This window comes from Rhinopithecus roxellana, chromosome 3 (assembly GCF_007565055.1).
Source record: "Rhinopithecus roxellana isolate Shanxi Qingling chromosome 3, ASM756505v1, whole genome shotgun sequence".
NCBI classification, from domain to species: Eukaryota; Metazoa; Chordata; class Mammalia; order Primates; family Cercopithecidae; genus Rhinopithecus; species Rhinopithecus roxellana.
The window spans coordinates 12,193,296-12,209,319 of NC_044551.1; the positions used below are offsets into that span (position 1 = coordinate 12,193,296).

A 16,024-nucleotide genomic window follows, 5' to 3' on the forward strand; every position below is an offset into this window, starting at 1 on the left:
ACTTCTTTCAAATGTTCTGCTGTATCTTAATATAAGTTAATTCTTATTATTACCTGAGACTACTGAGATAGATAGATAGATAGATAGATAGATAGATAGATTAGATTAGATTAGATTAGATTAGATTGATATGCTTTTTAAATTCATTTTCAGGAGCATAGCGACTGTATGAATAATGGAAAGCCTGACTTATCTAAGGTATAGATGATAGAAGTAATGTCAGGATTGATAATCTGAATCTTAGTCTAGGATCCATCATACCATTTCACATGAATAAATATATTTAAAGATGGTGTTTATTCAAAGAAATGACAAGTTGGTAGGGGATCATTTGAATAATGCAATTCACAAAATTATTATGTTACCTAGCCCCTATAAATAGAGTAAGAATTGTGAGGCTCCAACAAGAAGTGCCTTCATTCCAATCATCCACTCCTAATGGTCAAAGCTTGTGAGAACATGCCACTTGAAGTGCACACATTGGGGTGCTTAGGCTCCAGCTATTCCGCTCTCTCCAGGTCCACTGAGCCCCTAAACTTCTCCAGACTTCTTGTCCTCATTCTCTCAGTTCCCCAATGAATGCCTGCCCAGTTAGTGGACATCTTTCTGGTTTCTTCCACTTTAGCCTTTTTTTTTTTTTTTCTTATGAAGCCTTTTCTGACTCACAGCATGGCTTTAGGAAGAAATGACTATACCCTCCCTAAGATTCAATCATAGCATGTAGAATGTTTTAGTGCATTTTTTGATTTGTTGCCTATTTACCTTTCTTTACCAGACAGAAAGCCACTTCAGGACAGAGAGAAGTTCTTTTATTTTCTTTTCTGTTTCTGGCATCTAGTTAATGTCTGGCTCAGATTGATAAAGGACATAGAAAGAAATTATTTAGGCAGATAGTAAGAGTAAAAGAGTCCTTGGTAAAATTTCCCTTTTAATAAATAACAGCACCCAAATCATTTCTTTTCTAACAAAGAGCAGCCTGAAAAACTGAACTGCAGACATAGATAAGCAAGCTGGAAGCTTGCTCGGGGGATTGCCAGCAGCTGTGCGGAGAGAAAGGGCTGCCTGGGAGCCAGGCATGTTCAACATGGAGGCTCTGTCTTCCCTTTTCTTTATCACCACATGCACAGTAAAGAACTAGGCAACGTGGCATTAGCCAGGTAGAGAACCCGTCTTAATAAAAGATTACGGTGGGGTGGCCAGATTTTCACATGCTTTGCAAATCGCACACCTAGCCCTAACCAGTTTTGTACACCTTATTCAAACAGTACACCTGGTCTGACCAATCTTTCGTGCCCTGTGTAAATCAGACATCACCCCTCAAGCTTATCTATAAAACCTGCTGCATTTCACCACAAAAGCAGAAACCCTTTCGGGTCCCCTCTCTCTGCAGGAGATCCTTTCTCTTTCTTTTGCCTATTAAACCTCCATTCTTAACCTCACCCCTTGTGTGTCTGCATCCCTGATTTCCTCAACATGGGAAAAGGAACCTTGGGAATTATCCCAGAGAATGATGCCACTTCAAGAGTATGGCTGTTTTTCTGTGTCTCTGTTCTTAATACAGCTATGTTACTTTTTCCACCTATATGTACCATAACTTTTTAGTTCACTGTAAATTTATTATTTTGTGATGTCTTTTCTTTTTTATTCTAATCTCTGTGAATCATAATCCAAATATAGATTTTCTTCTCATTTTTTTCCTGTAGTTTTTCCCCGTCTTCCACCCATACCCTGAAGAATCCATTTCATTGATTTCTTTTACCTTGTAGCTATTTATTTTGCAAAAGAAGAAATTTGTTTTCTTGAAAAAAGTTGTTGTCTATTTTCAACTTACCACTTTTTTACTTTGGAGCTAAATACCTGGGGAGGCAAGTCCAGGCATTATCTTAATCATTCTGAATAATTTCATGAAATAAGAAAATGGTTTTTTGTAGATAGCATATGACAAAAAAGTTTTTTTGCTTTTCTCCACATTCTAGAGATTTAGACCAGCACTATACGAACTTAGGGGACTGGCAGATGAACAATGGGCAAATGGCTTTATTCTCCTCTTAATGAGGTTTATAGTTCAAAGGAGACTTAGACTACCAGTGTGCTGTCCATAGAGCAGCCATGTTGGTGAGGTCAGAGCGTAAGCCAGGTCACAGAGCTCCTCCACTCTGAAGTCATCACAGACTGTCCACGTCTTTCAGAATAAAGCCCTCACATAATCTTCACTTGCCTGCTGAACTCTGATCTTCTTTTCCACAACTCCTTCCCTCATTCATGGCAACCTTGCACACTGTCTTCCCTGGCCAGAAATGTTCTTTCCAAGGGGTGCTCATTTATAGTTCTTCCACTTCCTTTAGATCTTTTTTAAAAGTCATCTTCACAGGACTGTGTTGGCCATTCTATCCAAAATTTCTTTCTAAATTAATTTCTGATTGCTTCTGTAACAAATTACCACAAACCTACCGGCCTAAAACAACATAAACTTACTATCTTACAATTCTAGATGTTAGGAGGTCAACATGGGGCAGGGTATGGGTAGGGCTGTGATTTTTTTCTAAATGCTCTTCATCTTCTAGGTGATGGCAGCACTCCCTGGCTCCTGACCTCCTTCCTCCTTCCTCTAAGGCAGTAACAGCTTAGCATCTTCACATCTTTTTCTGACTCTGACCCTTCTGCATCTTTCTTCTGCTTACAAGAACCCTTGTGATTACACAGAGTCTATCCATATAATAAGAATAATCACCTCATCTCCACTATCTGTGATTAGAACCTTAATTCTTCTTTGTCATGTAACATATTCACAGGTCCTGAGGGTTAGGACATGAACATACTTGGGCAATCATTGTTCTGTCTACCATACATACTCTTCCTTAATATTTCATATTATTTTCTCTACTTTAGCATTCCTTCCTTAGTCTTTAGGCTATTGAAAATACTGTATATTTCCGTTGTTTATTCTGTTTGCTTTATGTTTCCCCAAATTGAATGTATGTTGATGAAGGCAGGGACTTTTGCTTGATTTTTTTCTTCCCAGGAAAATAGCTAGCTAGCAGAATGCCAGGCATATAGTAGGCACTCAATAAATATTAGTAAAATAAGTAAAGTAATGCATAATACTAGCTGAGGTAACACATGGAAAATAAGTGTTTATCCTTCAAGAGAGATTATGATTTAACATATTTCTTGTAACCTTGATCATTATTGACCCAAATAACTCATGATGTAATTTTGAAGGTGGGGTTATTAGTATTTGCCTAGGAGTATTATAGCTATCGTATCACGAAAATGTTGTTGATTAGACTTGAAAGAGATCTCTCCCAGTTAAATATCGATTCCAGTGTTTACCAAGTCATCATTAACTGTTTTTAATAAAGATTTGGAGGAAACATTAAAAACAGTATTTTAATGCACAAGTATGTTAGAGATAGCTAATAAGTTGAAGGATAAAAAGAGTAATGATAGTATTCAAAACTTAACTTCAGCAGTGAGAATATAAGTTTCTGTTTTCAATTCCATGGCTCAGTTATATTAAAGTTATGAGAGACCAGATTCTGCATTATTTTTTGTGAAAAGTTACTGAGTTTCATTTCATTTTAGTCTTAAATTAGCCTAAAATGTAAAATGGATTTTTAGAAAATACGAGTACATTCCTGAATAATATTTATTCAAATGTTATGTTCATCATTGCACAGATTAGGTATATGAGTTTTTAAACTTTTTGCTAATGTATCTGAAGGACAAGAAGAGTTATCAGGTTATCTTCAGTAAGAAATTTAGAGGCCATATTGTCCAACTTCCTAACTGTACCATGCCTTAACTCTCTTATAGGACTTATGAGTCACTTCCTCCAGGAGCTCTTTCCTCCGGAAGCTCTCATCCCTTCAGTCAGTCTAGTGTCCCATAGTAGCATTATGTATCAGAAAATGATATACCAGAAAACTCACATACAATCTTCTGAAGACCTCATGAGCTAACCCTACTAGACAGGGATCTACCTGATGATCTACTTGATTCATCCTAGTCTCCCGATAACAAAGGACCTGTGAGGTCATATGTTATAGATACATGTGCATCAAATGACATAATCAAATCCAACACCACCAGTTCATTACTCATCATCTGCTTTAACTCATCCAGTAATGTGAAACTCACAATCTAATGAGTTATCACTCTTATGTATGGTATTTTTCTTATCTTTTTATACATATGTATATATATGGAGCTAGACTTCTTTCTTCCTGTAACTCACAATATGCATTGATAGCTCTTCTCATCTCAAGCAGCACAGAATACATCTAGTTCCTCTTCTACATGACAGCTCTACAACTTGCTAAAGGTATATATCACATCCCTCTGGAATATTTTCTTTTCAAGCCCAGCATTCTTAGTTCTTTTTGCTGATGTGTTCATCTCATGATTTCTAAAATAAAGTACATGGAACTCACCCAGAATCTACTTGAAGTCTGACAATGCAGAATACAAGAAAATGATGGCCTGCAATGCATTCCTGGGCATGGAATTTGACTACACAATCATAATATTACAAAATAGGTAACAATATGTGCTGATTTATCTTAATAACTATTTATTTCCTTGACACAGTTTTCTTTCCTTATTATTATTAGCGTCTTTTGATTTCCTTGCTTTGCTGTCCCATCATTAATTCTTGCCTTAATGCTCTCTGGCGACTTATTCCTTCTGGCAAAAAGTATTAAAAGAGTTACTTCACTGTGTAGGAAAAGACTCTTTTATTTTGCGCTTAAAGAAAGAAGATATAATTTCTTTCACTAGCACCAACTGAGATGTCTTACTCAGTTCTACAGATTTTATTCTGAATTAATATCAAAAGATTGCTCCATCCCCAAGTGACCCAGCAATCCCCTTTCTGGGTCTATACCCGAAGGAAATGAAATTATCACCTCATAAAGATATCTGCACTTTCATGCTTATTGCAACGTTATTCCCAATAGTCAACATATGAAAACATTGTAGCTGTTCATCAGTGGACAAACAGAATAAGAAACTGTGGTATACATATATAATGGAATACTATTCAACCTTTAAAAAGGAGATCCTGCCATTTGCCACAACATGGATTGGCCTGGGGGATAGTGTTCTAAGTGAAATAAGCCAGGCACATAAATAAAAATATTGTGTGATCTTATTTATATGTGGAATCTAAAAAAAGGTAAAATATGTAAAGAATAAAAGACAGACTATAAGGGTCAGGTTATGGGAGAGAAAATGGGGAGATGTAGGTCAAAGAATACAAAATAGCAAAAATACAAGATAAACAAGTTAAAAGATCTAATGTGCAACATGAGGACTAGAGTTAATAATAGTGTATTGTATTTAGGATTTTTGCTAAATGAGTAGATTATAACTCTCTTTGCCATGAGGAGGAGCCTGGGGCAGTTGGGGGAGAATGAATTAGTAAGATGATGCGTAAGTTAATTTGTTCTACTATAGTAACCATTTATTATGTGTGTGTGTATCTCTTATAACATCATGTTATAATATGGGATACACAAAATAAATTTTTTAAAAGAATGTTCAAGTCATAAGCATAAGTATGTGTATAGTATCATAAAGTGTTAGCTCAAAATATAAAGTTATTGGCCCATGCTTTAATTTTAATAGGAAGCTTTTATAACACCAACATATTTTAGAAGACATACAAGAATAATATCGGTCAAGCTATAGGAGGTGGTTTCGTTGGGAGATAGACTTGAAGATAATTATCTCTGAATGAAAAGTTGATAGACTCAAGAGCAAAAGTCTTGGGAAAGTATTAGTCATGTGGGCAAACTTTATCATGTTTCCCTAAGCAGAATTTAGAACAGGATCACACAGCAAGAAATATCAGAACAGGAAATAAAAAACTTTTAAAGTATCTCCTGCAACTCTATTCTCACTCAATTGTTTTTTTAATATGAATTCTGTAAATACATGTAGAAACGTGTAAAATGATCATTTGTAAAGGATTTATTTTTGACAATACATGTAAATTAAGAGATATGGAGGGAAATGTTTTGGCTACATGGTGTAATGGTTTGACAAAAATGTAAACGTACTTAATGCAACTGAATTGTCCACTTAAAATGGTAAAAATGGTCAATTTTATATAGTGTATATTTTACCTTGATAGGAAAAAAACAATTTTATAGATTAACAAGAGGATATTGAGGTAAAATAAAATTAATGTATTCTCAAGTAGAGCTTAGATCATTTAGAATACAGCATACCATTACCATATGATGTGAAATATGGCAACCTAGTTACTGAACTCAGACTAGTTATTTAGAATCATTTAGGGAAAATTTAAATGCATTAACAGAATTTTAATAATAAATTAAGACATAAGTGTTCATCATTTATACTAACATTTGTTTTCTTAAGTGGAGCTACTCTATTATCAAAACTATTGAGATGTTCAGCATCCTGATTTCAATCACTGAATTAAATATTATAATATTTTTGCTCTCATTTAATGTTTTGTAGATTATAGAGGTTTATAAATATTTTATAAACATTAAGTGAAATACTTTATATAATAAAATAATACAATATGTTAATATGAAAACATTTTAATGCTTTATAAATGTTAAGCATAATAAAGATAATTGTTTAATGTTTTATAATTGTAGCTACATGTTGAGTGCTTTAAATGGCATTTACTAATCATCTAAAGCATATAAATGAATGCATTTGGATTTTAACTCAGAGTAAACTATTTCATAGTTAAGACAAAAAGTTGTTGAATGCAATGATTTTTAAAGAACTATAATTTATTGGTTTATTTCATGGAATAAATGAGTTTATACTGTTTAGAATGTATCAATTTATATTGTTTAGAAATAAACTTGCCATATCCACTTAAAGAGAGATGCTGGGAATGTTTGTCAAACAGCAGTATCAATACAGAAATCTTTTTATTTTCTCATTTCAAATGAAACACAAAATGATCTCTTTATCTCTTCATAAATATTTAGGCACCAGAGGTTTTGATGAAACTTTTCAGAGTTGTTTTAAGCTGTTTTCTACACTCAAATGTGGAAAATTTCAGATAATATTAGTTTTTCATGCATTTTATTTAATAACAGCAAAGAAATCATAAAGGGAAGCTATATGGCTGGAACAAATGGAGACTATTTCTGAGAAACTGCAATTATCCTTGATTTTTGATTTACTCTTATCTACCACAAGGTGATAAATTTGACAAAAAGTCTTCTTAATGGTTTCTGTGCATGAAGAGCTAGTTTTCATTCTCTTAATGAAGTGCTTCATCATCCACTCTTTTCCTGCCTAGTGGTCTGAGGCATTGTTAATATCAAGACTTCTGTCTCCAGTGAAAATCAATGCTTCAAAAATCTATTACATAGCTTACGACAGAATTGTTTCACACTTAGTTCTAAATAATAAACATTATATAAAACATAAATACAAAATTATAAAAGTTACATTACATATTCACATACTGTATGGTAAAAACAACTTTTTAAAGATACTAGAACATATTGAAAGTTGATATTGGCCAAGTGAAATCAAGGGAAGAGTATGCTTTTTGGCTCATAAAGTTGTTTGGTATTCATTTGACCATAACAATTACATTCTTAACTCATTCTTTACGTTTAAATTTATCTTTGTTTGATTTTTATCTTGCTTTTTAAAGGTTAGATATGGTTTCATCTACAGTTATTTTACCAATATTAAATGCTTAATGTTAAGTCCTTAATTCTCTCTAAGAGAATACTCACTCTTATTCTGAGTATATAAACTCACCTACTTTATATAGAGTTTATCATTGTAATCCAATGAGTGATCTTTAATACTCTCTTTCTTCACCAATCTCTATACACATACTTTTCTCATTCTTTTATTCCTCTTGCCTCTCAGGAATATTCTCCATAGGCTGAAGGGATCTAAGAGAACTGCATTGTCCGTACTTCCATTTCCAGTCAGATTACCCATTATAGTAAACCTCAAAAAGATATATAACTATACAAGAAAAAAAAAAAAACATCGTGGCCCCATCTGATGAAATGAAATATTTTAGATAATTTTCCTTCATTATGTTCATATATTCTGCCTATTGTCCAGATCTTCTTAATTCCCCTGGAACACTGTAGGATCATAAACTTCATTGGACAACTTTCCCAATTTTTTTTTTCTCAATTTACCCCCCTTTTCTACAAAATAAATATAAGATTTTTTTCACAGCTAAAAAATAACCACAAAAGTTCCTTTTAGGTGATATTGCTAAGCATTTTCTTATCTTTACTGTCATATTTCTTGAAAAATCACTTGCATGGTAAGGTGTAATTTTCTCATCATGCACTCACTTTTAACATTTGACAGACTGGCTTTTATTCTCCAAAACTCTATCCAAATCAGAGAAGCTTCTTTGTCCTAAGCCATTCTGGATTCTCTTCAGTACTGATACTCCCTTCTTAATGGATCTCTTGAAGGACTGATGCTGTCCTTACTACACTCTACCCATTTTTCAGGTTTACATAAGGGAGTGACTCCCTGTTTTAGTTCTTTAATTTTTTGATGACTTCTGCCCCCTATTGGATTAACGAGGAGGATAAGAAATTAAGAGAGAATGGCAGGTTCAGTTGACAAAAAGTTTGCAGATTTTGCACTTCAATTTTTGTTGAGAAACATCAATAGACCTTATGTTTCCAGGCAACATTAATACATAATTGTTAATTAACTTATATCTAATTAGTATACCAGATTTTTACACATACCTCTCAAGAAGTATCAATTATAAAATGTTTAACTTATTTGAATGTATAGTGTCTGAAATGTATACTTTTCAAATGCATGTTGGTATTTAAAAATTAATTTACAACTTTAAAAGGTAACTTATTAGTTCAGTGTGAGAACAATTTTCCATTATTTTAAGTTCACATAATACATCATATTAAATTCAGTTTGCAGTAAGTTCTAATGTAGTATATAATCATTGACAAAATAACCATCATTGTGGGATTTCTGCTTCAACTGTGACATGGAAGGCCTACTTTGATCACTGGTCACGTGGCTGAGTCTTCTTAGGAAAGTATTCAATGTTCAGATATTGATTGTTTAGAAATAGAGCGGCCTCATTTATTTAAAAGGAAAGACAAAATATTCCACGTGCATAGCCTCCTGCCCTTCGTGTGCTACTCATATTATATTTGAATTTGAAAACTGCTATTTTTAATTAACAGTGGGACTGGATTTGAAGACATAGGCAAACAGAATCAATGATTTTGGTATTGCAAGATTGTCAAGTCTCTCCCTTCTCCCACTATAAGCAGAAGTCTCTATTAATCTAAACCAAGCATTCATAACCCTTATATATATAGCAGTAGAAGCTCCAGGATGTTCCCATGTCTTGTTAAAGCCCAAAACTAAATATAACTGAACCCATCCAATAAATATGAAATGAAAAGCTATTATAGCTGGAAGAATTTTTTTTAAGTAGACTTTTGAAAATTTTAAAAAAGACCAACAATGACTACCGACCTAACAAATTGGAACTTTATAAAGATATATTAAAAGTTTTATTTTACACAAAGTTCACTTAAATGGAAATCATTCTTCAGCAGCAAGGTAAGATCCCATCTTCTTTGCTTAATGCACATTGCACTGAAGCTTTATGGCTATATTAGAATATGCAACTCCCCATGCCAAGATTTAATTAAAGTTTAAATATTTGAAGGGCTGGTGATAATGTTCCCTCTAATAAAAAATTTACCTGTCTTGGGATCAATAGAGAAATAAGGTTGTCCCTGAAGAATGCTGTAAACGACTCTGGCACTGTTTCCATAGGTCGGGTCATCTGCATCTGTGGCCTTGACCTGGAGTACATATGCACCTGGAAAATAAGACAATATCACTCCAGCATTTTTGTTTTACCTTTTTCAAGGTCATGTCTCTTATCTGCTGGACTCGATTTTCCTTTGGAATTTGACCTATGTCAAGCATGCCATGAGTACATGATGTCACTGAGGATAGTTTAACCATTATAACCAAAATGTTGAGCAATTATATAGTTGTTAGTGCAAATCACAACTTTAAATATATATTTTAAAAGCTGTGTCCATTTTCAGGAGATGGACCATTGAAATGAAAGTCATCATGATACCTTTATTGACTGGCCCACCAAAGAAAGCATGGACACCACTTATATTATCTCATCTGCTTACTATTGATGTTTTAATTTTATGATTAGGATATCAATAGAGAGACTAAAAGGTTTAGAGTGCACTGAACATTAGAGGTTGTTAAATAATTTGCAATTGCAATTTAAAAATTAACAACTACCTACTAGCATCAGGAAGCCTTTAATTAGAAAAGGAATATTTGATAAATTGAGAAACTATAAAGAATAGCAAAATAGCTATAAGAGCACTTCTTTGCCTCAAGATTGAATGAACCTAAAGATTCAGTGACACAGGAAGACACCACAAACAATCAAATGATCTGCAGTTTTCCTAATTTTTTTTGGCATGAGTACATTTTTTCTGTACTAAAAGAAGTTGAGGAGAGCTTCTCTCTGTGTTTTCCTTATCTGTTCATAAGCATATTGAAATCAGTCTCTAAAAATGTGTAAAGGGAGTACCTCTTCCTAACGTCCTATTCAATGTTACTATTCTGAGTTCAGAACAAAGTGAAATCAAAAGTACCCAAATTGTAGCAAATAAAATAGACATATATATGTGTGTATATATATACATATATCTCTATATATCTATATACATACATACACATACACATGTGTACATCCAAATTTATACAGTGAGTAGAACTCCCTTAATCTGTTGAAGGCACCCAAAGTAACTGTTCTGTTTGGGGAAAAAAGGATTGTTCCTTTTCATTCAATTACTCATTCAGCCTTTTCTCTAAGAGTACAAATTTGGAACAAACTATGTCTTCTTAGATTACTATAGAAGTTAAAAGAATGAATTACTTTTTCATTTCTACCATTTTCTTTTAATAAATGTTAGACTTGTGACAAGAGTAAGAAATGATAACTTTTTGTAGACATTCAATGCCAAGGTCTTTCACTTTAAAATGGTTGAGTGAATCTTGGCTTTATTAACAGAAGAAAAATATATTACAGCAGCCTTTCCCAAGAAAAGAAACTTTTAGAGGGAATGTAGATAAACATTACTAGGAAGTCAGGAGTGAAGATTAATATTATCCATCATCATCACCATCATCATCATCAACATCATCACTATCATTAATCACAATTTGACCCATGTTTATTTCTATGAAGCATTGGGTACCTGGATTAAACATTCATTAAAACTACCTTTCTGTAATGCTATAGAAATCAACAGTTTATTAAGAGTAAAGTCCTCTCTTCCCAACAGTATTTTCCTCCAGAATATTCATCAGGATGTTTACTATCCCTCCACTATACATGTGTTACATAGGCAAAGTCTACAAATATTCACTGCTGCCCTAATTCTGGATATAAATATTACAGTTGAAAAACTATACATTGTTCTACATGTTGGATATATTTGAAGAAAAGGAAAGTATTATACTTAGTTACAAATAGGAAATTAAAATACTTGAGAAATAAGAAATATTTAGTGACAACATTAATAAAATTTGCCAAACTAACACCACATTGCAATGTACAGTGGGGAAAGCAAAGATGAACATGTATTGTCTTCACTTTTACATTTTTGTTTTTAATGTTTACATGAACCTCCACTATGCTGAACAAATATTTTCTTCTATTAGTTGTAGTAAATTGTTTATGTCAGTTATTTTTAAAGCTCAAATATTTAAAGGAGTGAATTGGGAAATCATTAATGCATCGAAGTTGCAAATATTTTTTCATACAACCCCACTTTGTGCTACTTAAAAGGATCACTGGATAGCAAGAATAACTGTATTCCTATCACATTTCTTCAGTTGTATCTATAGAATTAAAAATAATTGTCCACTGAATTACAATATAAGTTAATCCTTCTTTAGTGAAAGAGCAGATTCCAACATAAATTCTCCAAAAGTTCTTAAAGATTGCCTTTTTGGGTGTTTACAAGAATGCAGTTAAACACCAGTATACCAGCTTGTTTTGTCAGCTGCTTCATGACTGCCACCAAACTCATGCAAAAGACAGAGATTTTGTACTCTTTCCATTAAGAAGTCTCGGTCAGTTGCCTGGAGCATGAAAATCTCTGAGGACTACCTTTTTCAGTACTTGGATAGCACACCAGCTGTTCCTGACACTATTAAACACTAAATACCCAGGAGGTAAGAGCAGGAGGTTGTGGTTGGGGCATGTTTAATGTGCCACAAGGAAGTAACACAGTCAATGATTTGCAAAGAATCTGAAGTAGTCTTGTATGTAGCAGTGAGCTTGAAACTTATTCTCTTATCACTCGAATCCAGGGGATGACAATATAACCTCTCTAAATGGTTATATCTGCAGAGAGAATGCAGCTCATAGAGAAAACACTCTTGTATAAGTGGTGAGAGCCAGACTGCAGAATTTGCAATGGAGAGTTTCAAGTCACTTCAAGTTCCCATATAACACTGCTTTGATCAGTAACAAATTAGTGTATTTTTAGTAACAGTTAAAGCCAGCACTAAAAGTTATTTTATAGTAATAACTAAATTCTATATCTTATACTGTCACTCAAAGGGAATAAATAGTTATAAAACTATGATAAAGCAAAGAAAAGATAAATTGATCACTGAGTATGACAAAACTATGATGAAGAGGCATCAGGAGATGCCCACATGATATAAACTCCAACTAAATAAGTGATCACTAACATTTAAATGACTATGAGTTAGAGTTCATATGAGATCTGATTTGGATATTGTATTGCTCAACTCAGGCTACAGTAACAAAATACCACAGACTGGGTGTCTTAAACAATAGAAATCTACGTTCTTATAGTTTTGGACACAAGCAGTTTGAGATCAAAGAGCAAAAAAATTGGGTTTCTGATGAGAGCTCTCTTCCTAGCTTCTCACTGTGTTCTCACATTCCCTTTCCTCTGTGCTCAAACAGAGAGACAGAGAGAGAGAGAGAGAGAGAGAGAGAGAGAGAGAGAGAGAGAGCGCGACAGAGAGAGAGAGAGAGAAAGGGAAGGAAAGAGAGAGAGACGGAGAGAGACAGAGACAGAGAGAGACAGAGAGACAGAGAGGAGCTCCTCTCTGGTGTATCCCCCTTTTTTCATAAGGCCACAAGTTCTATTGGACTAGGACCCATCCTTAGGACTTTATTTAACCCTAATTATCTTCTGAAAGGGTCTATCTCCAAATACAGTCATATTCATGGTTAGGGCTTCTACATATGAATTTCAGGAGGATTCAGGTCAGTTCATAACATATCATTTTAGTATACAGATATGTATATGTTAAACTACATGTGGAAATTAACAACTTGGTAAAGCATAATTTATTTCTATGTTGTAAAATTATAGTCATAACATAAGGTAATCTCAGTATTTTGCAAACAAACATTCATATCATAATAAAATTCTGATAAATAGACTTATTAAACAGCTATACATTACCTAGATTAATTAATTTAAATTTAAGTCAATATTTTTTGTACAATTTATGTTGAAAACACTAATAAAAAGCATGGTGTTTCACTTTTTAGATTCAATTTTGAGAATTCATACATATAATATCTTATATGGTCAGACAATACATTTGAGAATTCATACATGTAATATCCTATATGGTCAGACAATACATTTACACAGACACAAATGCACAAATGATTTAATAGTTTGTAATTACTCCACTCCAGTTAGTGAGCATATGAAGTGCTAGGCACACTATCCAAGATGCTAGGGAACCACCATGAACAAAATTGAGAGGCCAGCTCCTGAAATCTTATATCCCATCTAAAAGGGAATGGGAGAAGAAACAGATTCGAGGTGAGAGACTTCCATATAGTAATCAGGAAAAGCAATTTTGTAAAATCTCATTTATATAGAGACCTGAATAATTTTTTTTGCATTTTCTTTTTCCGCCTAATTTATTTATTCTTTAATGGACAATATTGTATGTATTTCTTGTGTACAGCATGTTTTGAAATATGCATACATTGTGGAATAACTAAACTGAGCTAATTAACTTATGCATTCCCTTCCATATATGTCACTTTATGTAGTGAGAACACTTAAACTCTACTTTCCTAGTAATTTTCAAGAATACAATACGTTACTATTAGCTGGAGTCACCATGTTGTGTGTTAGACGTCCAGAATTTATTTCTCCCATCTAACTGAAATTTTGTATACTTTGGGCAACATCTCCCTAGTCTGCCCACTCAGTTTCCCCTAACCACCAGCATTAGTCTGTTCTCATACTGCTGTGAAGAAATACCCGAGGCTGGGTCATTTATAAAGAAAAAAGATTTAATTGACTCATAGTTTAGTATGGCTGGGAAACCCTCAGGAAACTTACAATCAGGGTGGAAGGTGAAGGGGAAGAAAGGCACCTTCTTCACAGGGCAGCAGGAAGGAGAATTGCTGAACAAAAAGGGAAAAGCCCCTTCAAATTTTATGCAAATGCACTCAGTATCATGAGAACAGCATGGGAGAAACCGCTCCCATGATCCTATTACCTCCACCTGGTTCTGCCTTCAATCCAATCAGTTCTCCAGAAGGTTGTGTATGCTCTGAATCACCCAGAAATCAAAGGGTGGACACAGTACCACTCACCATCACCCCCTAGTGATCCACTAGCAAAATTCTTGCTTCCTGTTTCTGTGACATTACATTCTGCTGGCCTAGTGGTCTTAGTTCCAGAGGGGGAAATGCTGACACCAGGAGATACAACAACGATTCCATTAAACTGGAAGTTAAGATTGCCACCTGGCCACTTTGGGCTCCTGCTAACTCTAAGTCAACAGGCTAAGAAGGGAGTTACAGCATTGGCTGGTGTGATTGACCCAGATTAGCAAGATGAAATCAGTTTGCTACTCCACAAAGGAGGTAAAGAAGAGTACGTGTGGAATACACGAAATCTCTTATGGCATCTCTTAGTATTACCATGGCCTCTGATTAAGATCAATGGGAAACTACAACCACCCAATCCAGGCAGATACAATTGGCCCAGACTCTTCAGAAATGAAGGTTTGGGTCACTCCACCAGGTAAAAGAAAACATGACCTGCTGAGGTGCTTGCTGAAGAAAAAGAGAATACAGAATGGGTAGTAGAAGAAGGTCATCATCCATACCAGCCACGACCACGTGACCAGTTGCAGAAATGAGTACTGTAATTGTCATGAACACTTTTTCTTTATTTTGTTAAGAATATGTTTGTGCATGTATACATTTGTACTAAGAAAAATATCTTCATTTTCTTTATCAGGTGACACAAGATTTATTGAATTCATATCAGCATTAAGTATTGTTAACTTTCTGTAATAGCATTTAGATTAAGGATTAGCATGCTTTGGGCTGTACAAGGGATAGCTGTATTATGGTAGGTGTAATTATGACCTTATTATTGTCTTTATTGGGAGATTATGTATGACTTCAGGAGATGTGTATGCATTAAAGTTGACAAGAGGTGGACTTGTGATGCTTAATATTGAGTGTCAACTTGATTGGATTGAAGGATGCAAATTATTTTTACTGGATGTGTCTGTGAGGGTGTTGCCAAAGGAGATTAACATTTGAGTCAGTGGACTGGGAGAGGCAGACCCACCCTCAGTCTGGGTGGGCACCATCTAATCAGCTGCCAGTGCAACTGGAATAAAGCAGGCAGAATAAGGTGGAAGGAGTTGACTTGATGAGTCTTCTGGCCTTCATCTTTCTCCTGTGCTAGATGCTTCCTGCCTTCAAATATCAGACTCCAAGTTCTTCAGCTTTTGGACTCTTAGACATACACCAGTGGTTTGTCAGGGGCTCTCAGGCCTTCAGTTACAGACTGAAGGCTGTACTGTTGGCTTCCCTACATTTGAAGTTTTGGGACTTGAACTGGCTTCCTTGCTCTTCGGCTTGCAGATGGCCGATTGTGGGACTTCAACTTGTGATCTTGTGAATCAATTC

General features: G+C 34.5%; 1 protein-coding gene across 6 annotated transcripts in view; it reads right to left on the bottom strand.

Annotated features, from left to right (window-relative positions):
* CDH12 (cadherin 12) overlaps positions 1 to 16,024 on the bottom strand; it is a 1,165,810-nt gene that overhangs the window by 106,768 nt on the left and 1,043,018 nt on the right. For 5 of the 6 annotated variants that reach the window (XM_030927855.1, XM_030927854.1, XM_030927857.1 and 2 more), the window contains one exon: positions 9,737 to 9,856. The exons of the other annotated variant lie outside the window; for it this stretch is intronic. In XM_030927855.1, coding sequence (XP_030783715.1) covers positions 9,737 to 9,856 — 120 coding nt within the window. The remainder of the gene's footprint in view (positions 1 to 9,736; positions 9,857 to 16,024) is intronic. 6 annotated transcript variants of the gene reach the window in all.